Raw genomic sequence first — 25,430 nt, 5'->3', positions numbered from 1 at the left:
TTCCCGTAACCCCCTCTCTTTTCAAGGGCCATGTACAGGCAAAACATTAGAAATGCAGCGTATAAATGAATGCATACAATGTCATGAAACCTGTGTACAAAGAAATCGGGTGTATTCAAGATTCACGACACATTGCCTTCCAAAACAGTATTACTATTTAAATCTCAAACCACCACCACTTCGAGGAGAGTTTTTGGTTTCTATAAGTGCAGATCACACCATAACAATCACATCAGTTATAAGAAACATTGGGCTATTCCAACAGGTATCACTTCATGACACAACAAAGTCCCGGAAGAATGTCAACTAAAATAAAGAAGAATGTCACTTGAAAAGAATGAATTACCAATGCTACTGTTACAACAACAATTAGATGTTCCAACCTGGATTGTTAAGAAGAAAGACAACAATTAGATGTTCCATCCTCAGTCATCTTTTCCCTTGCCTTTTCCCTCAGAAACTTTGGGGCCATCATAAGCAGAAAGGAAGAAAGTACTTTGATTTTTCTGCAGAAACCTGCATGACGTTTAGCAATAGTAGTGAGCATTTGGACCTGATAAGGATCTCAAACATTCCAAATTCACAACCCCTGTTGTAAAAATGCAAGCAAAATCACATACCGATACGTAAAGAAGAATTTAGAAACTTCACCCAGAATAAAAATCCATTGACTATTACAATGAAACAATTCTATGCTCAAGTTGTGATAAAAATGCCCCTAAATATTATATTTCATACACTAAAAGCAAACCCATCAGCAGCACCAACCTCTAATTAAGTAATGACTGAATAGCAGAATCAACGTATGTGTTGCAGGTAATTAATGGGCCTTACACATTTGGCACGTAAAACACAATTGTGTGTTTATAGATGTCTATGTCATGATTCTTGGACCTCAAACATGGTCATGCCCATGAATCATAATTGAAATGATTTATGATGTGTTCATACCAGCTTCAAGGGAGAATGCCTTCTATCAAAGAGAGAGGGAGAGAGCAAAGTGTCTTCATAGGTTTGATGATCTTTGGAATATAGAAAGTGAAAGCATATATTGAAATGTAAGTGTCATTTAAAACACTTTCTTCTTTAATGCACGATATCAGACTTTGGTCAAATTATTTGATTCTTCAACGGAATGACCACTCTAAGTTAATAATGCATTCATGAGCTAGACCTTGCTCAAACAAATTGTGAGGAATTGGAGGAGATTGCACTAGTCCAATTTTGCCGTGGAACAGGATCCTCTCCATTTCAACTAAAATTGATAGATTTCACAAATCAGGTGAGTATGTTGTCATGTCATTTTAAATGACGTGGCATCATGTACACTGTTTGATGCAACAAAATAAAATCAAGACCATGAAATGGCTCCTCTCCATTTAAGTGAAATGGAGACGATCCTTTTTTAAAAAAACAAAATGAATGGAGAGGATCCTTATCCTTTTGCTGTACTGAATTTACAACAGAATTTAGAACATTAGCAGCTCTCTAAATGTTGAATATAATTTATAAGGATTGAGTTGATACTTGAGAAAATCAAGTAATTTCTGCTGCAAGCGGGTCAACGTTTCCTCTTCAATGTTTACATATGCCAAAAGCTCAGGCAGCTTAACTGCAAACACCAGAAAATTTATTGCTATTAGCAAAAGTCTAAAACGCAGAAACACATAAAGGTTACTTGCAAATGAGACTAGGTCAAATCAACTCAGGTATATCATCATGAAATGGGCAGAATATACCGAGATGCTTTGAGTCATAACTGCAACAAAAAATAAGAAAATTAAGATTCCAAATTTAAACACCTTGCTTGCAGCCTAAATCGGAAAATTTTCACATGGGACAATGTTCAGGGATTTTAGCAGGGTGCGGTAAACACCAACGGTAAAAAAGAAAGACTAACTCAATTATGATTGTGAAAATCAATAGATTAAACGGGTTCAAGTTACCTACTAATTGGGAATTGGATCCCAAAGATAATCTGGTAAATTTGGTCATACAACCAAGAAGGATGTGGTTAAACATCCAGGGAAAAAGCTCCCTAGGTTAAAAAAATGCAAATTTTCATTAAAATAAGCATTTCCCCTTGGAATTTGGCTTAATGATAAATGATGGGGGGCTGGGATTGTTCTTAATAAAAAAAAGCATCTAAAGGTTTTTTTTATTCTCAAGAGAATAAGTACCATCTTTGTAGGGTTCTTTGTTGGATTCACATAAAACTGATAGATGTACAAAATGGATCGTTAAAAAATTGAATACAAATGCTTGTTTTCAGGTGGACATGAATAAAACACCCTTTTAGAGGCAACACACTCAGCACTAAACCTATGACTTCACCTCCCGTCCTTATTTACATGGAGGAGATTCCATTTGATCCAAGAACCATCAGATGCAAAAATGATAGTTTTTTTTTTTTTAAAAAAAAAAAAAAAAAAAAATGATTCAAGAGATAACAAAAAGTGCAAGCCCAATGAAAAAAAATAATAGAGAAAACTCCACTTATAACTTGTGATCTTTCATCACTTTTGCAATTAAAGTATCCATCTTTAAAAAGTGTTAATTTAGGGTATCGATCTTTTAATTTTTTTCAGTTTCAACCCTCTGTTAGAAGTTTCCGTTAAATTTGTCAAAATTCCTAAAATACCCCCCCTTTTTTAGGAAAAAAATTGCAAGAATTTAAGTGTTGATCAGAATTTAACGGAAATTGCAAAAATACCCATGCCTGAATCTTTGAAATTTTTTATTTCTTTTAGAAAAAAAAAAAGGTATTTTGATAAAAATTTAACAAAAAATTCTAACGGATGGTTGAAATTGAAAAAAAATTGAAAGATAGATACCCTAAATTGACACTTTTTAAATATGGATACCCTAACTGGAAAAGTGATGAAAGATTAGGGGTTATAAGTAAAGTTCTCCCAAAATAATAACTAAGCTTGCTGCACCAATTTTCATCAACCAAAATATACAAAGACATTCTGACACACTGGTTTAATAAATTGTGCTAATATCCCTATGCTCGCTAAAAAGCCTTGGCACTTAATATTGACAAACATACCAAAGAGCCGTAATAGATGTTCAGCACCGTATATGGTTGACGGAGAGACATTATCTATGACCACTTCATGATATTGTTTGCGCTCCTTCTTGTATAAGAGCATCATTGGCAATGCTTTGTCAAAGTAACATCTCACTCCTTTCAAGATCTCTCCTATTGAATCAGTCATCCTGCATTTGACAAAACAAAAAATGTCCCTGTTACTAAGATCAGTATAGGTGGAGGTTCCAGACCAACATCTTATAATAATCCATAGAGATAGGGACTTGAGAGCAGAATGAGTTTCATAGAGCCTATGTATACAGGATTAACTTATAGCATCATCATAACTACATATATGTGGAAACTTATTGATGAATTTCATAACATGTATGTATGTATGTATGCATGTATGTATGGGTAACACTTACAAATGAATGTAAGAGAAAAATCTATCCTCCCTCTTTAAGGAATAGAACACATCATCCCTATTTTAGTCAATCATAGAAATCTTCGTTATAATCTCAGTCGGTTTTTCTTGAATGAACTTGTTTTCAGTGATACTTAAAAACTTGAATTTCAATTCACTTTTTCCTGCTCCTCTCCCTTCAGCATGCATTTATATTCAAAATAAACAGTGATTTTACTTGTCCTAATTTTAGCTTATTCAGCAACTACATTCAACAGTTATGTACCCTAAAACATCTATATAAATCCTTTCAATGGGTTTCATTTACAGGTCATGCGCATAGAATATTCACCTTTTGAGTTTCTCCGAACAAATTAGTTAGGAAGTTATCATAAAAAAAAAAAAAAAAAAAGTATACGGTACATTTTTACTTGAGGTTATTAGGCATTTTTCTCCATCATTGATAACAGATTTTTTTCTTTTTCTTTTTTATGATGAGGAACCCCTTCTAAGGAAGGGCCAATTTGTGTACCTACCCCTGTTTGGTAAATCCCGGACCCGTGCAAAGTGCCCATCATCGATCACAAAAATGAAAATAGAATTCTTTGAAAAATCATTATAATGTGTAGGAAAATTGTAAAAGAGAATACAGGCCTATTACAAAGCACGCATAAAAGACATTTGCAACTACAGTCTCCTATCGGATGCTAATGAGAGAGGGTCTCAGTTTTTCTTTTATACATAAGAGAGCAATGCGGCTGCACAATGACAGGTCCTCAAATTGGGTGTCTCTCAGAAGATGATAATAGCATTATAGCTTGGGCATATTGGCCATGGTGGCCAAAGCTTGGGTGAGCAACTCTTTGAAGAGCCCAACCTAAACCAAATATAATACCAACGTGATTTTTCATGCTTGCTTTAAACGAGGGTCTGACTACATTGGTTCTGTAGGATGGGTTATGTTGGGATGAATAGCTAACCCAGTTTGAAAAGCCCAGCACAAGTAAAGTTGAAACTCTTAACTTTGAAGTGCTAGAATGTCTCTTTTCGTTATGCCCAAACATCAAAAAATATCACAAGTTCGACTTATGTTTTTTAGTTTCCCATAAGCCAAGTTCTGGATTTTCATTGCCAAGGGTGAGAAAAGAATTCACTTAATTAAATCCAAGTACAAACAAAGTTGAAATATTTGGGGATGCTACGAGATGACTATCTCGTCAATAAGCCCCCATTTTGGAGCTTAATATAGTAATTGCTATTCCAGCAAGCAACCAAATAAATATTTTGATGCCCATATAACAACATTGGGAGATACTGTGCAATTGGAAAACAAATTACAGAAACAACAATTGAAATCACAATCAGAGACACAAAACAAAAGGAATGGAAGCTAGGAGATGAACTTAATTATGATTGCTTTCAAGCAATGATAACAAGAATTAAGTAAATCTTACATGCCATCCTTCTTTGACCTGTACTCAAGGTACTTTGTCAAAATATCATCAACAGTTGGTGATCGTGGAAGTTTAACAAGCTGCACAAAAAAGGATTCTTGAATGCATCAATATGTTACTGGATTACTTTTTTTTATAAGCTTTTTGATGAATAAAAAATCTGGACCAATTCTTGGTTTAAGCGTGTCATCCTTGCGCAGGGGCCATATGCTAATCTTCAAGCATCCATAAAGTAAAAATAGGAGAAAAGTATTACAACACTTTTTTATGGAGGTTTTTTTATTGTGTTGAAACACATTTCAAGCTTACCTTGTCCTGCTGATTAACAAACTCCCAGTCATCAACCAGTTGCTTCCTTAGAGTAGATGGAATTTGTATCTTCACAAGCTTTTCCAGAGATACATTATCCTTCTAAAAATCATTAAATCAAAGTTCGATCAGTTATCAAAAAGTAAATTCGTGAAAAACCAAAAAAAGAGCGAGTAATATTTAACGATGTCCCAATGAAGGATCTTTTTGTGTGTTTATATGACTATGAGCTGCTTCAACTCAAGCAAAGCCAACTAAAATCTACTATTAATGTAACATCCCTACCTTATTTAGACTAACCTAATTAAATGGATCACATGTGATTAATATGACTAATGATGTAACTTATATCATTAATAATGTTAGCATTAAAAAAAAAAATCAAACATTTTCAAGTGCATATTTGGCTGTATATTGCATAGTTTTCTTAAAAAAAATTATGATATACATTTTTTATTCCATTAGGAAACATTTAGCATGATTATTTTCATAAAACAAGGTTGAAAAATATTTTTTAGCTCAATGGATCAAATATCATTGACCATGATAATTAATTTTACTAGTTTTGTTAGTATGAGGAGTTTTTCTTAAAACTTCATGAATTCGGTTTAAATTGCATATGTGCTTGTTGCATGAAAATCCTATTTCAAGCACTTTAATAGCCTCCAAATTAATTTGTAGCATGGTACTATTGATAGATAAATCCGTAAATACTTTAAATGCTCTTTTTAAGCAAAGTAAGCCCTAGCCACGCCCTAGGGGGTATTTCTATCCAGGGTTTTCCAAAAATTCTAAAAATTAGATTTTTAATCTTTTTGGTCACTTAAACCTAGTCCTTTGGAGACAACGAAAGAACCCTAGACTTATAAAAGACCACTTATAGCCGTGTGCCTCCACAGCCCCCTCATTCCTTACTTTTTCTCACAATTTCTCAAGCGCTCAAGAACACAAAACTCCCTACATATTTCGGCCACTATAGTTTCTTGAAGAAAATTTATTCTCTTCATTCTCCTACATCACACGGACAAGAAATCTTCCTACCAACCAAGTTTTTATATACCTCTACCATAAAAGGTTATTTACAAAAGAAAAATTAATCTCCAGCAAGGAAAATTAGATCCTCCGTGTTTCTTGTTCTTTCTTTTTTTTTTTTTTTCAAAATCTGTGCCAGTAAAGCTTATTGAACAATTTCATATGCATCATTACAGCCTTAAAAAATGAAGCTTATGTCTTTTATGTCTTTTATGTCTACCACAAGGGAGGAAAATATGAAAAATAAGAATCTTTAAACACTATATTTAACCAGAATACAAACCAGACCTCAACGCCTGATTCACTCTTTCGCTTCTTCCCTTTTGACACTGCAAAAAATTTCAACATATTAAATTATTAATTAAACCAAGTTTTCTATTAATCCCTAGCACATTGGTACGAGGGATGGAGAGTAGGAGGGAAGAAGTGCAGGAAGTCAACTTCTCCCTCATGTTGTTAGTAGGAAGGAAAGAAAAGAGAGAGGAAGGAAAAAATATCGATATATTTTACCATTATGTCCCTGATTAAAAAGGTTTAAAAGTGAGGATAAAATTAGAATTTCACACATTTGTATTAGGATCCCATCAATCCCTTATCCATCAACCAACTTCTTTACAGAAAGATTTTGGCAGGTCCAGAGGAGTTTGGCCTCCCCCTCCCTCCAACTTTTCCCACCTACCAAACAAGGGGACCTTGTCAAACCCTTCACTCTTCCCTCTTCTACATTCCCATTCTTCCTTCAATCCGCCCGAACAAAAATAGTGTAAGTGTGTGTAGAGAGAGAGAGAGAGAGAGAGAGAGAGAGAGGAAAAAGAAAAGGAAAAGAAGAAAAGAAGAAAGAGAGGGTATGACTGTGAATGAGGGAATAAAGGATAGGGAAAATATTAAAGGTGATGGTATGGTATCATTTTCAGGTTTTCTAATACTGGCACTATTTCCAATATTCATCACTTGTTGACCTCATGGATGAAGCCCTTTATTGAATTGTTCGATTTTTAGCACAGTCTGTCCATTAGGAATAAGCAAATACCAATTAATCACTGATAATTTGGAGTTCCATGAGAGAACATATTCTCATGATTTTTAACATCCAAGAAACTACTTGAGAAGGCTTGGTATACATAACATTATAACCATGCTCTATCTTGAAGGATATTGTTAAAAGTATCATGTGGAATACAAATGATATCATCTTTTACCCTTTTTAATAAATTGTACGAGGGGATTGAACTAAATTGGTCAGATAATCCTAATTTTTTCAATATACTTGCCCTTGTTGAAAATGATTACACAAACATAGACATTTTTAGTTGAAAAAATTGCAACATTGGTCTCTGTGGTTGACCTAAATTACAAATCACTCCATGTCGTATCAAAATTAGTTCATAAATTCATGTGGTTGGCCTAATTTACAAATACCCCCTGGAGTCAAATTCTGTTAAAAATTTTGACAAATTTCATTAGGTGCCACATCAGCACCAATAATATGGCGACATGTATCACTCTTAATAAAAAAAAATTTAAATAAATAAAACTTTAAAAAAATTGGTAAAAGGATAGGGGTGCAGCGCGCCACCCCACCCCCAGAGGTGGCCGGGGGTGGCCAAGGGACGGGCGGTGGCCGCGAGCCACCCCAGGGGCTCAGTATGGCCTGCAGGCCACCCCAAAGGAACCTAGGGCTGGCGTGCGGCCACCCCCGACCCCAAAGGGATGACTGCCCCACCCCTTTCCTTTTTCTTTTCCTTTTTTTTTATTAAAAAAAAAAAAAGTAACAATAATTTTTTAAACTTTATTTATTTATATTTTTAATTTTTTTTTTTTATTAAGAGTGACACGTATCCCCATTTTATTAGTGCTGACGTGGCGCCTAACGGAATCTGTCAAAATTTTTAATAGAATTTGACTCCATGGAGCATTTGTAAATTACGGCAACCACAAGAATCTCTAAATTAATTTTGATACGATAAAGTGATTTGTAATTTAGGCAAACCACAAAGACCAATAGTGCAATTTTCCCTTTTTAGTTTTACAACCTCAAAGAGACAAAACAAAACAAAAAACAAAAACAAAAGACAAAATAAACAAAAAAATCAATGTAAAATAATATGATACCACTTTTGGAGTACAACAATCCTAATATTAATTATCAACTCAAACTAACATACAACAGCAACAGTAGCAGCAATACAGATGGTATCAATGTTGCAGAATAGTTACTCAACTAGAGAATGAAAAACAACCAAATGAGACGTAAAAATAATGCATACCATTGTTCTTGAGGTCTTCTTTATCGACTTTTGTATCTACAAAGTTTAAAAGCATAATAGACAATAATATTAGCTATAACAATAATAAATTAAGGTATTACTGTAATAGCAAGTGAGAACTAGACAGAAAGAGTTTGTAGAGTAAGTTCACATTCACTAGAAACTTATTGTAGTCAGGGGAAGGACGTATGAGCAGTTGTTCAGGAACATAATTCCTATTTTAGAAAAGAAAGATATGGGGAGCGATTCACCTCCCATTTAGAACTCTCACATTCCCTCCCATTTTTATTCGGATGTAAGATGTGTTAAAAAAAGAATTTAAAGATAAATATAATGCCACATCATCAACACTATTTTAACCCCTAAAACCCGTTACTGTTAACTTAATTATAAAGTCAAAAGTCCTTAAATAGTAATCTTAATTAAAAAAGGAAAAAGATAGGTTTGTAGGACTAGATTAATTTACAAGATACCATATGTATTTTTATCTACAAATCCTTCATATTGTGTGTGCTTAATTATGTGTGTCTGTGTAACATCAAGCAAGATAATGTCAATTAGTTTTATCAGAAGCAGAATAAAAATTTCAGAAATAATATAATTAGGAAAACAAAGAATATAATGCAAGTATGTAATTTTAGCAGCATAATATTTTTATGTATTGTCTTTCATTTTCGTCCTTGTGTTGTTAAGTTAATATACACGCTCAAATTAATGTTGCATGTTTTGAACCAACTATCTAGAGAAAAGTTAAGTTGGTTAAAAAAAAATTTGTAGCTAGAATGAATGGTACAAATAGTAGTCAATGGAATTCCTCAGGTAAAATAGTACCCACTGTACATACTCAAATTAATATTCTTCCAATTTAATGATAATAAATCCATTATTACATAAGACACGTGTCAATAAAGTAATGCCAAAAAAAAAATGGCAGTTCTTCATTCTTATCAGATTCTAAAATAGTATAAGTTTTCTTTTCCTTTTTTAATTGAAGTTGAAATAGTATAATTTTCTTTTTGCTTATTTAATCAAGAATACTATTAAGGATGATTCACTTTATAATTAAATTAATGGGGATGGTGTTTTAGGAGTTAAAAGAGTGTTGATAACATGGCATTATATTGATCTTTAGATTCTTTTTTGACACATCCTACATCCGAATAAAAATGGGAGGGAATGGGAGTGTTTTGAATGGGGAGGTGAGCCACTCCCAAAGATATATGTAACCAGAGAGAGAGAGAACCTTTATTGGTACTCTCCTTAAAACCACACTTAACTCGAGTTTGTCACCTGATTCCCTGCCCCGAAAATACTTTAAAAAAAGATTCCTACTATTTACTTAAGAGATTATTAAATATTGTTATTAACTGAGAATAATGCATACGCAAATACACGGTCACACGGAGATGCATAAAGCAAATAAAAAACTCTAGGAAACTGCTAAAAGCAATTGGAAAAAGAATAAAGCTAACCTGCAGAACTTTTTGGCTTTGTCTGAGCCGAACGACCTGACCTCAAATTCTTGTCTACACCCTGTTTTTTGTCAAGGGCCTGCTGCTTCGTAATATTCTCTTCAGTATGTTTCATCAGACGGTCCGCACCCACCCATTCGTCCCAACTGTTGGAAAGATGTCGAAGCCATAGTAATGATTTCTGTTTCCCTTTTTAAAGAGGGGCATAATTATTAATGGAAGTAGGCCTTTCAACAAAAATAATAAAATTTATGAAGTTCCTTTCACAGATAATAGAATAAATTATTACATGAGATTATTCAATAAATAAATGATAAGAAACTTGGGCCTTTTTGCATATGGTATATATGCTAAAGATCAATGTAGGTAGCCATTAAAATCTTAAGTGCAGTGTTCTAGTAAACCACAAACCACAGATTCATGTGTCTATGAATATAATTAGGTTCAAAAATATGAACAATAAGAAAAATAATGTAATACATCCTTTCTGCGACATTCATATACTGTTCCTATAAGTGTATATATTGAATATTCATCCATAAGTATAAATTATATGATTCAGAAACACCTTAAATTTCAAGAGTGAAACGTTTAAGAAACCAAACTTTTTCCTCTTTCTCATCAAGGTGAAGAAAAATATTAAAACCTAGAAGGCTAGAATACCTTCTTGAATGGCACCCTTTATGCTTGGATGGCTTTGGCTAACTTACAAAGTTCAATGTCATTTAAATAAAGAACACGAGTAGCAACTCCCAAGACACAGAAGTGTAAATGGAGATTAAATACTTGCATGTGTATACATTATAAAGAATGTCAGGACCAACGTATTAAGCGAAACTGATAACAAGAATATGACGAAGTGTAATTAACATATAGTTTGAGTCAATATTAAAGTTAATTTGAAATTACAACATGATTCACTCTGTTACGTTGAATCAGTGCAAGGCTGAGTACACTGCAAAGCCTAAAATGAGGTATGATGTGGATAGAATTTTAAGTTTATATACTATATATCATATAGGTTTCAAAATATGACACAGTAGTTAATGTAAGAACAGTTATCCTTTCACGAAATGGAAGATGATACAAAATAAACTGACTCGAAATGGCATGACTTCTATAGTGATACCAGCAAATTGTGGTAACACTAACATGGATATTTGAGAGAGAGAGAGAGAAAGAGAGAGAGAGAGAGAGAGAGAGAGAGAGAGAGTATGAGCAATTGGGGGGGAAGAGACATACGGATTTTTCATTGCTCAAAATAGTTGCATCGCCAAAATACTAACAATGCTTTAAATTCGAAATTTCTGTACCTCATTACTTTAGAAAATCTGCAGTGAAATAATGTAATAAAGTGAATAGGACTGAAGACATACTCACTTTTTGTTCCAACCCTGCAAAATAGCAATAGGTATGTCACTTATTACCATAATTACGCAATATTTTGTCTCCTACTTTGTTTACACCAGACACTCAGTAGCTCGAGCAGTCATATTTGTACACCTTAAAATTAATTGTGTCAAAATCTATAATGGTGTTCTCAAAAGACTATGTTACAAAAATAGTACTAGGCACTAGGATGTGAGAAAAAAAATAAGAAGAAGAAGAAGAAGAAGACAGAGAAGAAAATATCAAACTTACAAGGTAGTGAACAAAGTATCTCCATTCCTTCTTCCTAAGTTCAGCTTTTTGGACCTAAATTATTTAAAAATAAATAAAAACTCAGCTATAATAAAAAAATTAAAAGAATAATGACAACTAATAAATAAATAAATAAAATTGGTTGACCATATTTTCAAAAGAATATGAACTCTCAGAATAGCCATCTGAACATCAAAATTCAGATAATATAAGTTAATTATATCATAACGCATCCATATGAAACAAAACAACATCTTTCAACAACCTCAACACATGAGTTTTAGAGAACAATACATGTTTCTTACATGTCAAATTAAGGGGCACCCATCCCTTTAAAGCATTCACATTGGGCTAGCCAAAAGCTATTTTGGCTAGTCCTGTAGCAAAAATGTGCAAAAGACTACCTGCATCCGGCTAGCCATTTTACCCAAAAACAAAAAAGCTCACTGCTACAGCACTCAACAAATTTGTTTAGCACTGTAACCCTCAACAATGAAAACAAAAAACAATAAAAATTCAAAGTTTCTCTCTCCTTCAATTTTTTTTATTTCTCTTTCCTCCTCTCCTCTCGTCTCTCTTTTAGTTTTAATGATCTGTAATGCAAAAAATTAAAGGATCGGATGAAACAATAACCAACTAGCTCGGAAGGAAATTCAAGTGCGAGCAGAACTTGGTAACCAAAAAATAGTTTTCAAAATATGAATCCAGTAAAAGACGAATATATAAAAATATATGACAGGGAAAATACGAATTTTTGGAAATATGATCATTAAAAAAAGACAATTTTTTTAAAAAATAAGCCTGTTGGAAGGAAATAATATTTAAATTGAGTAGTGTACGTGGATAGATAAAATAAAGAATAAGATGTATGTGTTTTGGAAAAGTGGATAGCTAAAATAGAAAAAGGCAACTCTTTAGCTAAGATAAAGAATGCTGAGCTGGATGTCAATGCCCTAAACCAGAAAGCTAGTAACATCCTAACCGAACAATAAATTTAAATTACAACCATACCAACCATGCTGGAACCACTTTTGCCTTTCTTTCTTTCTTTCATTTTTACTAAAAGGGTAGCAGTGAATTGATTCTATGAGTGTCTTTACATACAGAGTAGCTCTTCCAAGTCAAGATTTATCAGGCCAACAAAATAAAAACAAAACAACTAATGAGGTTTTTTTTTTTGATAAGTAATGAGAACTTTATTAAAGAAAGCGTAAGGCGCCCCTAAGCACACAGGAAGTATACACAGGAACAACCAAAGCTAACCCAAAAAAAACCCGCAACACCAAGGCCCTAGAACACAAAAGAACCAAAACAAGCTACAAAAGAACCCAACAAAGAACAAAACTACCCACTACCTTTCAAGGCACAACAAACTTATAACATGTGTGCCTTGCCTTTCCTACGCCTAGAGGGATAGTTCGCATCACTATAGTTAATGGAACTATATAAATTTAGAAGCTCCCTTTTCCCTTTAGACTTCTGACGCGCAAAAAATTATAACTCCTCTTCCATGGCATCCCGAATAGCCAATGCCTCCTCCCCAAAATCTCCATCCATCGCCCAATCTAATGGCAAACCATCCCAATAATCATCTTCATCCTCCTCCCACACCACAATCTCCATGTTATGATCAAAACCAACTGGCCAGAGCACTGAGTACTTTTTTCTTTTTTCTTTTTTTGATAAATAATTAGAGCACTGAGTACTAAGAAGCCAAACATTAATGCTCAAGCGAACCAATGCCTCGTCTTAGTTTTTTTGTAATTTGATAGAAATAAAGGTTGTAAATCCCACAGTACCAAATAAAAACACAATTACAAATCCAATAACCCTAATTTCCCCATCAACCAGTCCTAGCGGCCTTCGATTTGTTACTCACTTATCTGAAATTCTCAGATACCAAACCTAACCTAAGATTACGCTTCACGACGCCTCAATCGTTTAAGCAACAAGCAATTAACATTGTTATCTTATTCTTTAGCGAAAATTCCAGATAATACAGAGAAGTAAAAGAATAAACTAGAAAAGCTAAGCAGAATAGAGCTAGGATAAAGAGAGAAAGGGAGTGTGTGCCTTGGCTTCGTAGATGCGAGGGCCGTGGTAGGCGAGGACTTTCTCGCCCTCAGAGTAGACGCCGGAATTGGAAGGAGGAGTGTCCCCGCTGGAGGTGTCACCGTCGGTGGCTGAGTCGTCCTTCGATGAGTTCCCCATTTTCCCGAAAATGAGAGAGAGAGAGAGAGAGAGAGAGAGAGGGAGAGCTGAATACAACCTCTGAATATCTGATGCAGAAAGTCTCACTCGCGGTGGGCCTTTTCAATTTTCCCCGGGCGAAAAGAAGTTGATTTTTCAATTAAGGCCCTCAATTTAAGATTAATTGCACCATATGCAACTACCGCCCACCGGTCCACCAAGTTATTCAGACAATTTGGGTAGTTATGCATCGAAACAGCTCAAATTTTATTCAAACAACTGAATTTTAAATAAGCTCTCTATAAAAATAGGCAGCTACTTCTTGAAATAAAAATAATAAAATATTACTAAATAATGACCTTATATTCTTCTCTTTCCTTGTCTCTCTCTTTTTGTATTTTTAACAAATAACGGTATTTGTTACTTAATAAAAATAAAAAAACCTTTTTGTTATTAGGCTTAAAAATAAAATATACTTTTTCTTAATACACCAAAACACGAGGTTAAGGAAATTGGATAACTAATTGTTGCAATGAAATGAAAGTGATTAAAATTTAAAGTAGAACTCATTTTTAAAAATTGACTTACTAGGAGATGGTATTAAAGATATATATATATATATATATATATATATTTGTAAGTAATTGTAATGGTATTAAAGAGATTATATACATATGGTTAAAATTACATTTAATCTATGTAAGACATTCAATATTGTAATATACTATCACACTTATGAATTCGACATCTACGGCGGCTAACTCTACGACACTGATCCAATAGTAATCATTTTTTTTAGCAACTCCACTCATTTATTTCTATTTAATGATTTAATAATATACTCATACATAATGTAAAAGCATTTTATCCAACTTATAGGTCACCTCCTATGTGACTCGTACATGTGACGACTGAAGTGACGTTGAGTTCTGATACCAAATATAAACCTCATGTAAAACATTATGTTAGATTATTTCATTTAAAAAAGTTTTCCCTCTTATTTGAAATTTTCAATTTTCCCTCCATTTGTATCTTTCACTTGCCCAACATTGAAAAGTTCAAAGAATTTTTTGTGCTTTATAAAAATGAATTTACTTTTAGATAAAGACATGCTAATAGTGCCACCAATGCAAAACATTGCGCACGCACACGCACACGTGTGGCATTTGCACTTTAAGCACACTTTGCACGTACTCGCATGAGTCATAGGCCTATTATTTTCTTGTGAAATCTGATGCATTTTTTGAACATGTACAACTGTTATTTGAACAATCATATTTTAACCTTTAATTTATATAAAATGGTGATTTAAGAAATTTGATTTATTATAATTTCTTTTCCTCTCATGCAATTACACATTTATAGTTCATTATGGTGTTCAAAATTTGCAATTTCAACGCTATAATTCTGTCAGTATTATATCACGATGATAAAATTATTGTGTTTCCTTTGCAAAACTTATTATGTAAGTGAAAAACAATATTTATCTATAAGATAAATTAAAACTTGCTTTACTGTCCATATTTCAACATTCCCATTTTGTATTCTGCACTATTTTATTTATAATTCAAAAAATCTCATATTTCATTTTTCCCGCACACTATGCCCGTGACTCGAACCAATGATACTGTACGAGGTTTTAATACAAAATGATATAAATATCAAGTAAAATTCACATTTAAAAATCATCTTGTAAGAAAATAATGTTTAAAGAGTTTATATACACATAATTAATATTACAATTAAGCAATGTGAAACACTCATAATAGTTAATATTATGATTAATTAATTTTCAAAATGTACCTTTTGAAGGATGTTTGCTATTTTCTTTTGTGCACATTTGCTCGTCTCGAAAATTAGGATTGAGAGTCACCAAAGCTGAAAAGCCTGAAATGTCTTTTCAGTATTTTCTAGCCAATGTTATGGGTTAACAGTTCAAATTCAATATCTAATATATATAAAGGAAAATACTATTCTTATCAAATTTTCTCTTCAAAATTAGTTTTTAAATGATGCATTATTATTATTTTAAAAAATGTGTCATTATCGCATGAGATGGTAACACATAACTTGAAAAAACCAACTTAAAAAAAAAAAAAAAAAAAAAAAAAAAAAAAAAAAAAAAATCGACAAGTTTAGCACTTCACTGAGTCCACGAGTAGATTTCTGCTTAGAAAACATTGGCTCACACATAAAAACAATGAACATATTGTTTCAAAGATTCGAAGCAATGGATTGATTTCAATTTATTTAATTGCCCCTCAGTCTATTCAAACAAAGACAAATAGAATAAAATAAAAATTCCATTACAATAATAATAATTAAAAAAAAAAAAAAAAGGGATAAAGCATTTATATGCCATATACCGAAATAAATTATCAATAGAATCTGAAAAAAAAAATTCAAAAAAAAAAATAAAATGAACCGATAGAATAGGTTAAAAAAAAAAAAAAAAAAAATGAACCGATAAAAAAGCGTGTCAAATGTCAAAGTTGCTAGAGAGGAGTCATTGACTAACGCCATGGACATAATTGTGACCATGAACATAGCTTTGACCATTCTTAATTCCTCCGAGAGTCTTGTGGTTTGTAAATTTGTGTCCGTCGCCGGGGCTTGAACCGTCTTTAATTCCTCCAAGTGTTTGGTGGTCTACAAATTTGTGTCCGCCGCCAGGACTTGGACCGTCTTTAATTCCTCCAAGGGTCTTGTGGTCCACAAATTTGTGTCCGCCGCCGGGGCTTGGACCGTCCTTAATTCCTCCAAGGATCTTGTGGTCCACAAATTTGTGTCCACCACCGGGGCTTGGACCGTCCTTAATTCCTCCAAGAGTCTTGTGGTCTGTAAATTTGTGTCCGTCGCCGGGGCTTGGACCGTCTTTAATTCCTCCAAGTGTTTGGTGATCTACATATTTGTGCCCGCCGCCAGGGCTTGGACCGTCCTTAATTCCTCCAAGAGTCTTGTGGTTCACAAATTTGTGTCCACCGCCGGGGCTTGGACCGTCCTTAATTCCTCCAAGAGTCTTGTGGTTCACAAATTTGTGTCCGCCGCCGGAGCTTGGACCGTCCTTAATTCCTCCAAGGGTCTTGTGGTCCACAAATTTGTGTCCGTCGCCGGGGCTTGGACCGTCCTTAATTCCTCCAAGTGTTTGGTGGTCTACAAATTTGTGTCCGCCGCCAGGGCTTGGACCCTCCTTAATTCCTCCAAGGGTCTTGTGGTCTACATATTTGTTTCCATCGCCAGGACTTGGACCGTCCTTAATTCCTCCAAGGGTCCCGTGGTCTACAAATTTGTGTCCATCACCAGGACTTGGACCGTCCTTAATTCCTCCAAGAGTCTCCTGATTTTCAAATTTGTGTCCATCACCGGGACTTGGGCCGGACTGCTTGATCCCTCCAAGAGATAAACCGTCAAAGAAACCGCCACAACCTCCACGAGCAGAGCCTCGAGGCTCCATGACATTGAAGAGACGGGCTTCAGTTGCAATGAAAACTGAGCTCAGCAAAAGAAAAGACACGAAGAAATTGTAGTAATTATGGGTGGTTTTCATGGTGAATAGTAACGCACAAGACAGGCTTGTTGGTGCAAGAAAGCTAGGTAGTGAATTAATGAGATGTGCTATATGGAGAGACTGGTGTGTGTCCTATATATAGTGTCCGTTAGCTTGGGAAGGTGGTGTCTGGTGAGACCTGGCTTCTTTGACTGGGTAACTGGGTTGCGCAATATTCAAACAAATGCGAGACAACGGACTTAATTCCAATCTCCAAAATTCAAACAAACGTGGGAATTGGGATTGTTATGTTATTTTCTAGGAAACAACTCGGGAGGTTCTTGATTTGATGAAATAGGCCGGATAAAAGAACAAAATAAATAAATAAATAAAAGGCAAAGATAGAAGAAGGAAACCAGTGGCATGAATGAGGAAAATGGGAGATTGCGAGTCCAAGTTGGAGTTTTGAGGAAAACATTTCTGTGGATGGGAGGTAGTGTTGATTCTTACGTTTCGCCAGCGGCCCAGATTATCGGAAAGTTCCATATCCAGTCTAAGGAGACTAAAGCCCACGCAAGATTTGAATTCCCTCACCAAACCGGAAAGTTCCATATCCAGTCTAAGACTCTAAGGAGACTAAAGCCAACGCAAGATTTGAATTCCCTAACCAAAGGGTTTGAGCATTCACAATTGGGCACTTCAAACTTTTTATAAATCTAACTCTAAAAATTACTAAGCTAGACATTTTTAAATTCCCAAAATATCAAAATCTCAATATATATATATATATATATTTTTTTTTCTGTTACCTTAACTAAATATTATTTTTTTATTAGTGAAACTAACCACTAGAATTTAATTTCGCTGCTTACTCCAAATAAAAAAAATAAAAAAAATAAAAAAATCGGTGCTCAACGACAACCATAGTTCAAACTGTAGCTGTGCATTTGGAGAAAATAATATTAAAAAAAATTAACTTTTACTTTTTGGGCTCTTTATACTTAAATAGCAATTCTGACCAATATTAAATATAACATTGGCTAAATAACCTGTTGAGCATTCCTAGTAGCCTTATCAAATTTTACTCACCAAAGTAGCTAAAAATCACATTTATCTATTCTGGTGAGCCATTTTTTTAAAATTATTCTAACAACCTCATCATTTTAACTATTCACTATCATTATTCCATTTAAATAATATTTTTTCAAATTTATTTATTCTTTCTCTATTTAATCTTTTTATACAACAAGCTACTATATACATTCATCTTTTTTTTCTTTTTTTTTTTTGAATTTCATACACCTTCATCTTGAGATTAGATCATTGCTAAGAAATTCACATAAGTTTTCATTTGCTTCTCAACCAAATTCAAGAAAGAAATAGCAAAAAAAAAAAAAGATACATGAAATAACCACAAAGTTTATGTTAGGGACAAAGAAACCTTCATGTCCATGAAATAAAGACATCATCATGTGAGAAAGATGAGAGATGGGAGAAGAAAATGAGAGAAAAAATGAAAAAAGTGTGTTGATCACGTGAGATAAAAAGGATAAACAAAATTGGTGAGAGAGTTGGTGAGTGAATATTACTCATCAAAATTGGTGAGTATTTTCACTCATTAAAACTTTTTGGTTAAAGTGGTGAGGCTGCTGAGAATAATTTTTTAGTGTTTTCATCAAATTGACTCATCAAAATAGTTAAAAATATATTTTGATGAGACTACTAGAAATACTCTAAATATGATTTTTTTCTTATCAAATTTTCGAGCAAAGTCAAATATAGGGAACCACTAAGAATGTCCTTAGGTAAGTGGTCTAACTCGAATTCTTGGAGCTTCATGACTAGTCAACGGTCATAGTAACAAAAAGACCAAAAAAAAAAAAAACGAAAAACAGTGGCACGAATGACTAAAATAGAGGAAGGAGATTGCGAGTCCAAGTTGGAGGTTGTGGAAAAAATTTACGTGGATGGGAAGCTAGTGTTGATTCTTCCGTGTATCGCCGGCGGCCCAGGGCCCCAGATCAACGGAAAGTTCCATATCCGGTCCAAGGAGGCTAAAGCCTACGCAAGATTTGAATTCCCTAATAACGACCATTAATTGGTCTTTTTATTCTAGTGTTTTCCAATGGATCAGGCTTCAAGCTCACGTGGGTAGTGGGTACTGTTAAAAAAATAAAAGAAAATAAAAGAAAAGAAAAAGAAAAAGAAAGGTTCGGTGACTTCTACTAAGTGACTTTTACTACGATGGTTTGACAGTTAAAAATTTATTTAGGCATATAAATTTTATATAAACTCTTTTATAATATCATGGTTAAATTACTAGTAATTTGGATAATAAATTGTTAAAAATCTTAAGAGAGCCCCAACTATAAGGATGGGCCGTAAAACTTGAGTTTTACAGCCTCCACTAATAAATTGACACATCACTTAAATACAAAATACACATTAAACATAAAAACACCAGATTTTTTAAACAAAAACAAAACTAAGGACAAAATAGAACTTTTTGAATTTTATATTTTACAAAGAAGACCCACGACACTTGCTAATGAATCTGTGAATCTGAGCCGAATCTGTGAATCTGCTGAAGGTTTTAGTGGGTGGAGACAAAAATTCTGCCGAAGGTTTTAATCTGCTGAAGCTTTCAAAAAGAATCGAGTGATTCACTGATTCCATGTTCATTGCATTTTTGTGAGTTTTAATGAGCTGTCCTCTTATAAGTGGATGCTGTAAAAGGAGGGTTTTACAGCCCATCCTGATTGAAGGTATTCTCAAATCCTAAACATATGTGAAATCTAGGAAGGGGCTTTCTCGAACCGTGGGCCCGGTTAGCCTATATATAAACGTTTGGTGAATATATATTAAAATCCTCTGTTACTCCCCATATGTAGAATGTGTTTGAGAAGCAAACCACATTGGTCCACATATAAACTTAAAATTGAGCAAGGCTTTGATCTTTACGCTCATTTATTATAATTATGTTACATCGATAAATATGACGTGTTTTAAGCGGTTTTTCATGTCAATTACTTCAAAAAAATAAAAATGTAAACTACTTCAAACGCGTTATATCAACCAGCCTGACACGTGTGTGAATTATAGCATTACTTTTTAAAATTAGGATAAATGGATTTTTGGCTCATGTTATTATCTTTAGGTTTTAAAAAATGATTAATCATTCTTTAGGGTAAGAAAAGAAAACACAAAAAACAAATTGATCTATGTCGATAGAAAAGTTGATAAAAATCCATTAATGTGTCACATCAACAACAATCATAATATGATACGCGTTATAGAGTCAATTATTGGACCTCCGTTGCTTAACGTTGTTGCTTGCGAACGGTGGTTGTGGCATATGGTGGTTGTGGGGAAGGGAGGGTCACACGATTTCCGAAATAACTAGGGCTCACACTTTGTGGGGTGAACAAAATGCGGAGTCTTCTTTTCGATTTTGTTTCTCAATTTTTTTTGAGTGGCTAATGTGATTGGGCTCATGATTAAACCTTACCACATCAGTTTAAATGGAGATTGATATCAATTTAAATGGATACTAATGGGATATTACATTACTCATTAGGCAAGTAGGATAAAATGATTTGTAGCCAAGTTTTTTGAAAATGATACCATGATAATGCGTTGTTAATTTCGAGATGCGTTATTTGCACATACATCACCTTGGTGTATATAAAGTGTACACTAAGACACATTGGGAGTGAAACTTTTGTATGTGGAGTGGAATAAGTTCTCCCAATCTTGCTCTAATGTTCATGACATTTGGGTAAATAATTAATTTAAGTTAATTTAGTGTCTTTAAAATGCAAGATAATATTTTTAAGTCAAAAGAAAAGAAATTACAAGAAGAAAAGAATTAAAGAATTAAAATAAGAAAATATAAAATAAAATAATATATGTATGTATATATGTATAAGGGATATTGCTAAGTATGTTGCACAGTGTCATTCCTGCCAGCTTGTGAAAGTTGAACATCAGAGACCTACAGGGTTACTTAAGCCACTTGAAGTGCCTACGTGGAAATGAGATCAAATTGCTATGAATTTTGTCGTTGGTCTTCCAAAAGCACCAAGTAGACAAGATGCTATATGGGTCATTATTGACAGATTGACGAAGTGTGCCAATTTCCTTCCCATCAAAATTATTGACTTAGTGGACAAGCTAGTAGAATTATATGTGCGGGAGATTGTCAGGTTGCATGAAGTGCCTATCTCCATTGTGTCGGATCGGGATCCATGGTTCACTTCAAGATTTTGGGATAAATTGCAGAGTACTATGGGGACTAAGCTGAATTTTAGTACAGCTTACCATCCGCGAACCGACGGTCAATCCGAGAGAACCATTGAAACTCTCTAGGATATGCTTAGATTGTGTGTGTTGGATTTTAAAGGGAGTTGGATACGCTATTTGCCATTAGTTGAATTTACTTATAATAACAGTTTCTAGGCAACTATTGGCATGGCACCGTACAAGGTATTGTGTGGGCGCAAATGTCGATCGCCTTTGTATTGGGGTGAAGTCGGCGAGAGACAGCTATTGGGGCCTGAGTTGGTGCAAGAAACGAAGGAAAAGATTGCACTCATCCAAAAACGTATGCTCACCGCTCAAAGTCGACAAAAAAGCTATGCGGATAAGCATCGCCGTGAGCTCGAGTTCGCAGTTGGAGACCTTGTATATCTGAAGGTGTCGCCAATGCGGAATGTGTATCATTTTGGCAACAAAGGCAAGCTCAGTCTAAGGTATATTGAATCATTCCAAGTGTTAAAAAGAGTGAGCCCACTAGCGTACAAGATCGAAATGCCTCCTAATTTGGCGGGCGTTCATGATATTTTTCACGTCTCTCAGCTGCGGAAGTGTGTTCGCGAACCATCACAGGTGATTAGTCACTAACCTCTTGATATTCAGCCGAATCTAACATATGAAAAGTTGCCCGTGCAAATTTTGGATCGCAAAGAGCACCAGTTGAGAACCAAGTCCATTCCTCTTGTGAAAGTTCTATGGCGAAATCACGGCGTTGAGGAAGCCTCATGGGAGCTTAAGCAGCAGATGCGGGATAGATATCCCCACTTGTTTGAGTGAACTCAAGTATGACCCTTTGATTCATACCGATTATGTGTTAATTCATAATGAAAATGCATGTTTGCATGTTCATAAAGCGGATAAATGTCTAAATTTTAAGGACGAAATTTTTATAAGAAGTGAGGGATGTAATGTCCATGACATTTTGTAATAATTAAAACACGAAATTTTGGTAAATAATTAATTTAAGTTAATTTAGTGTCTTTAAAATGTAAGAGAATATTTTTAGGTCAAAAGAAATGAATTAAAGAATTTAAATAAGAAAATAGAAAAGAAAAGAAATAAAAAAATTATATATATATATATATATATATATATAAACCAAAAAAAAAAAAGGACGTGGTGAGGTGCAAGACCTGCGCCCCACCATTAAACAAGGAAGGGCCACATGGCCCTTCAGAAAGAAAAAGTTAAAATATATATATAATAAACAAAAAATGTTAATAATGTGTGATAAGTCTTGAATTATTCGATTCAATACCCTTTAATTTACGTTTATTATACCTAGTTTATGTTGTATATATAACGTTTTGTTGTATTTTTGTGTTATATCTTATTTTCAGGTCATAGTTGAAATCTAGTTCAAAACATTTGAATTTGACCTGCAAATACATCAATGGCAAATTGGTCATTTATAGAGTTCAAGGTTGATATCGAAAAGATGAAAACCGTCTAAGACATTTCGATCGATTAATTATTTGTACAGTCAATAATTTGATCGATCGACTTTCAGTCGACCCAAGTTCGATCAATCGAGATGCGATCGATCGATTCTCAGAACACCATAAAAGCGATTGATCGACATTATATTCGATCGATCGACTTCGCGTATTCCAGAAGGTCCAGATATTTCTAAATCTTTGTGCGATCCAAATTAAAAGTTTAGTTCTATGAACAGAAATGGACGCCGACTAGCTCTGTTTATGTGGCCCAAATTGATTCTTTGTGGTTTCTTTTGTAAATTCAAATTCCTATATATATGTATTTAGGATTTAGGTTTAGTTTATGCATCTTTTGGGGTTTTCGGATTTTCTCAGGTATATCACTTAATTTCTTGTGTTCTTAGTTTCCTTTGATGCACGTTTTCTGGGCTTAAATCCAGATAACAACTTCCTTAGTTAAATTTCAAGTTCTAGCTTAGGTTTTGTTCTTCTTTTTTAACTTTTTGTAATCCAAATTTTTAGAAGTTTAGTATAGTTGTTTTCGATTCATTTTTTTTCTTATTCATTTACTGTTTTTCCTTTGATTTCATGCTAGATTATTTTACTTCATGTCTAGCTAAACCTTTTCTTAGGGTTTTGATCAAATATTTTCCAAAAGTCATGAAGTGTTCTTGATGTTCTTGAAATTTGTTTGATATGTGTGATGATTGTGTAAGATTAGAGGATATCAAAACTAATGCTAAAAGGTTGTGTTATCAATATTTCAATCTATTTATTCATGAAAAATGGATTTGCATGTCTATGAGTTTTCTTGATTTCTTGAATAAAACCAACGTTCTTGAAAGAGAACGATATCTTTTGCAATGGTTTTATTTGGCATAATGTGTGTTTACCTATTAGAGTTACCTTATAGGGTATACTAGGGAACACCGGTCGTTTCACACCTTTAGTAGTCTAAACGTTTTTCAATTGTAGTATAACTTTTATGTGGAATAGATCAGTGTGAAACTAGATACGTTATCATTGTGGCATAATTAAAGTTTTCATGTATTGTGTATGCTTATTATGATGTTTTATAGAGTAGTATGCTATGGTGTATTAATCACCCCACACATTTTGTAGTGTAAACGTTTTTCAATTATAGATTAGTCTTTACGTGTGGTTGTTTAATGTGAAACTAGGTGCTTTATTATTACGTCTTACCAAAAGTGTTTTCATGTGGAGGTCGTCGTAATGGTTGTCGCCTATTACGTGCTCATAACGTTCAAGGCACGAAGCTGAAATACAATTAGATATGGAGTTGCTCTTATTTTGAAGAAATTATATCTTAGTATGGAAGAGTAAGATGCCATGTTTTATTGCTTAAGACTTATGTGTAGGCGTGAATCCTATAATAGGGTGATCGTATGCACATATGTCCAAGTCACTGATCAAAAGTAATATATTGTAAATGAGTTTATATGTAAAAGCTTTCAAGGTGGGATGACTGGAATTTCAATATATGTTCACAGCTACATAGTATGCTTCAAATGTTTTCTATTAGTCGATGTTCGCTATATCAACTATGGGGGTTTTTCAAACAAAAGTCTATACAATTGGTAGCTGTTATAGCGTATGCAAGACTATAAAGAATAGTCGGTTCTTTGCGAAAACTTAGTCAGTTTAATATCACTGAGGTCTCGGTATTATGTACTGAAATGGTGAACTCATTCTTTCACCTATACGGATGTGACTACCCCCACAACCGTATAGATGCTACTCCTTTGGCTGTAGGTACTCTAGAGTTAGGTGACGATCCAGTAGCGTTATATCTAGGATATTACGACTGAGGCCCACAGCGACAGTTGTAATGGGATGGACTATGGTGTCCTCTCTTTTGGTATATTTTATATATGGCTTGTGACGTGGGTGTCACATATTCTTTTGTATAAGCCATTCTTTTGTTATATGATGTAATGATGTTAAGCCTTAAACAGAAAGACATGTGTATGGTTCTTTTGTAAAATCAACAGGTTATGTTTTAGGTGTACTTTTCTGCTGAAATTATGATAGTATCATTATGTTTTTCACTGTTAGATATAACTTTGATTATCAGGTGCATGTTATGGGCGTGTACCATATGTTGGTTGAACGACAAATAGTTGTGCCACTGTGATGACTCATTTTATATTTGTATAAAAAAATAAAAAAATACGGGTCATCACACTTGCAATCTCTAACGTTTTTATTTTTTGTGATAGAGTTTTTATTTAAATTGGGTTGAAAGAAGTTCTTCCATTAACCCAGCTTAAAAACACATTATCACATGTTTAAGTGATACATGCAACTTTAATATGTTGGGTGAAAGTACTTCCTCCAATTTAATTTGAAAGAAAACACAATCCT

At 34.0% G+C, this 25,430-nt stretch overlaps 3 protein-coding genes and 1 pseudogene across 6 annotated transcripts; 1 reads left to right on the top strand and 3 right to left on the bottom strand.

Moving 5' to 3' along the window:
* Positions 1 to 137: 137 nt before the first annotated feature.
* LOC133863498 (protein MRG1) lies at positions 138 to 13,912 on the bottom strand. Of its 4 annotated transcripts, none has more exons than XM_062299454.1 (11): positions 13,689 to 13,912; positions 11,616 to 11,669; positions 11,355 to 11,368; positions 9,975 to 10,120; positions 8,503 to 8,538; positions 6,524 to 6,564; positions 5,204 to 5,305; positions 4,895 to 4,974; positions 3,053 to 3,222; positions 1,528 to 1,612; positions 138 to 516 (listed from the first exon to the last, which is right to left on the bottom strand). In XM_062299454.1, exons 1-11 carry the CDS (start codon positions 13,824 to 13,826, stop codon positions 426 to 428), a joined length of 957 nt encoding a protein of 318 aa, XP_062155438.1. In that variant the 5' UTR covers positions 13,827 to 13,912; the 3' UTR covers positions 138 to 425. The 4 variants fall into 4 exon arrangements, with proteins under 4 accessions (XP_062155438.1, XP_062155439.1, XP_062155437.1 ...); XM_062299455.1 differs by having other exon boundaries at positions 9,975 to 10,163; positions 11,351 to 11,368; positions 13,689 to 13,827; XM_062299453.1 differs by lacking the exon at positions 11,355 to 11,368 and having other exon boundaries at positions 9,975 to 10,155.
* LOC133865079 (U6 spliceosomal RNA) lies at positions 5,049 to 5,114 on the bottom strand (annotated as a pseudogene).
* A 2,116-nt stretch (positions 13,913 to 16,028) lies between the features above and the next one.
* LOC133864346 (uncharacterized) lies at positions 16,029 to 17,430 on the bottom strand. Its single transcript, XM_062300644.1, has one exon. The coding sequence runs from the start codon at positions 17,350 to 17,352 to the stop codon at positions 16,312 to 16,314; it is 1,041 nt and encodes a 346-aa protein (XP_062156628.1). The 5' UTR covers positions 17,353 to 17,430; the 3' UTR covers positions 16,029 to 16,311.
* Positions 17,431 to 21,762: 4,332 nt separating this feature from the next.
* On the top strand, positions 21,763 to 22,383 carry LOC133862677 (uncharacterized). The gene is made up of 2 exons (XM_062298524.1): positions 21,763 to 22,179; positions 22,231 to 22,383. Exons 1-2 carry the CDS (start codon positions 21,763 to 21,765, stop codon positions 22,381 to 22,383), a joined length of 570 nt encoding a protein of 189 aa, XP_062154508.1.
* Positions 22,384 to 25,430: the final 3,047 nt, after the last annotated feature.

Source organism: Alnus glutinosa, chromosome 3 (genome assembly GCF_958979055.1).
Source record: "Alnus glutinosa chromosome 3, dhAlnGlut1.1, whole genome shotgun sequence".
Taxonomy (NCBI): Eukaryota; Viridiplantae; Streptophyta; class Magnoliopsida; order Fagales; family Betulaceae; genus Alnus; species Alnus glutinosa.
Note: the sequence above shows the minus strand (reverse complement) of the source record. Positions and strands in the feature narration are given on the sequence as shown.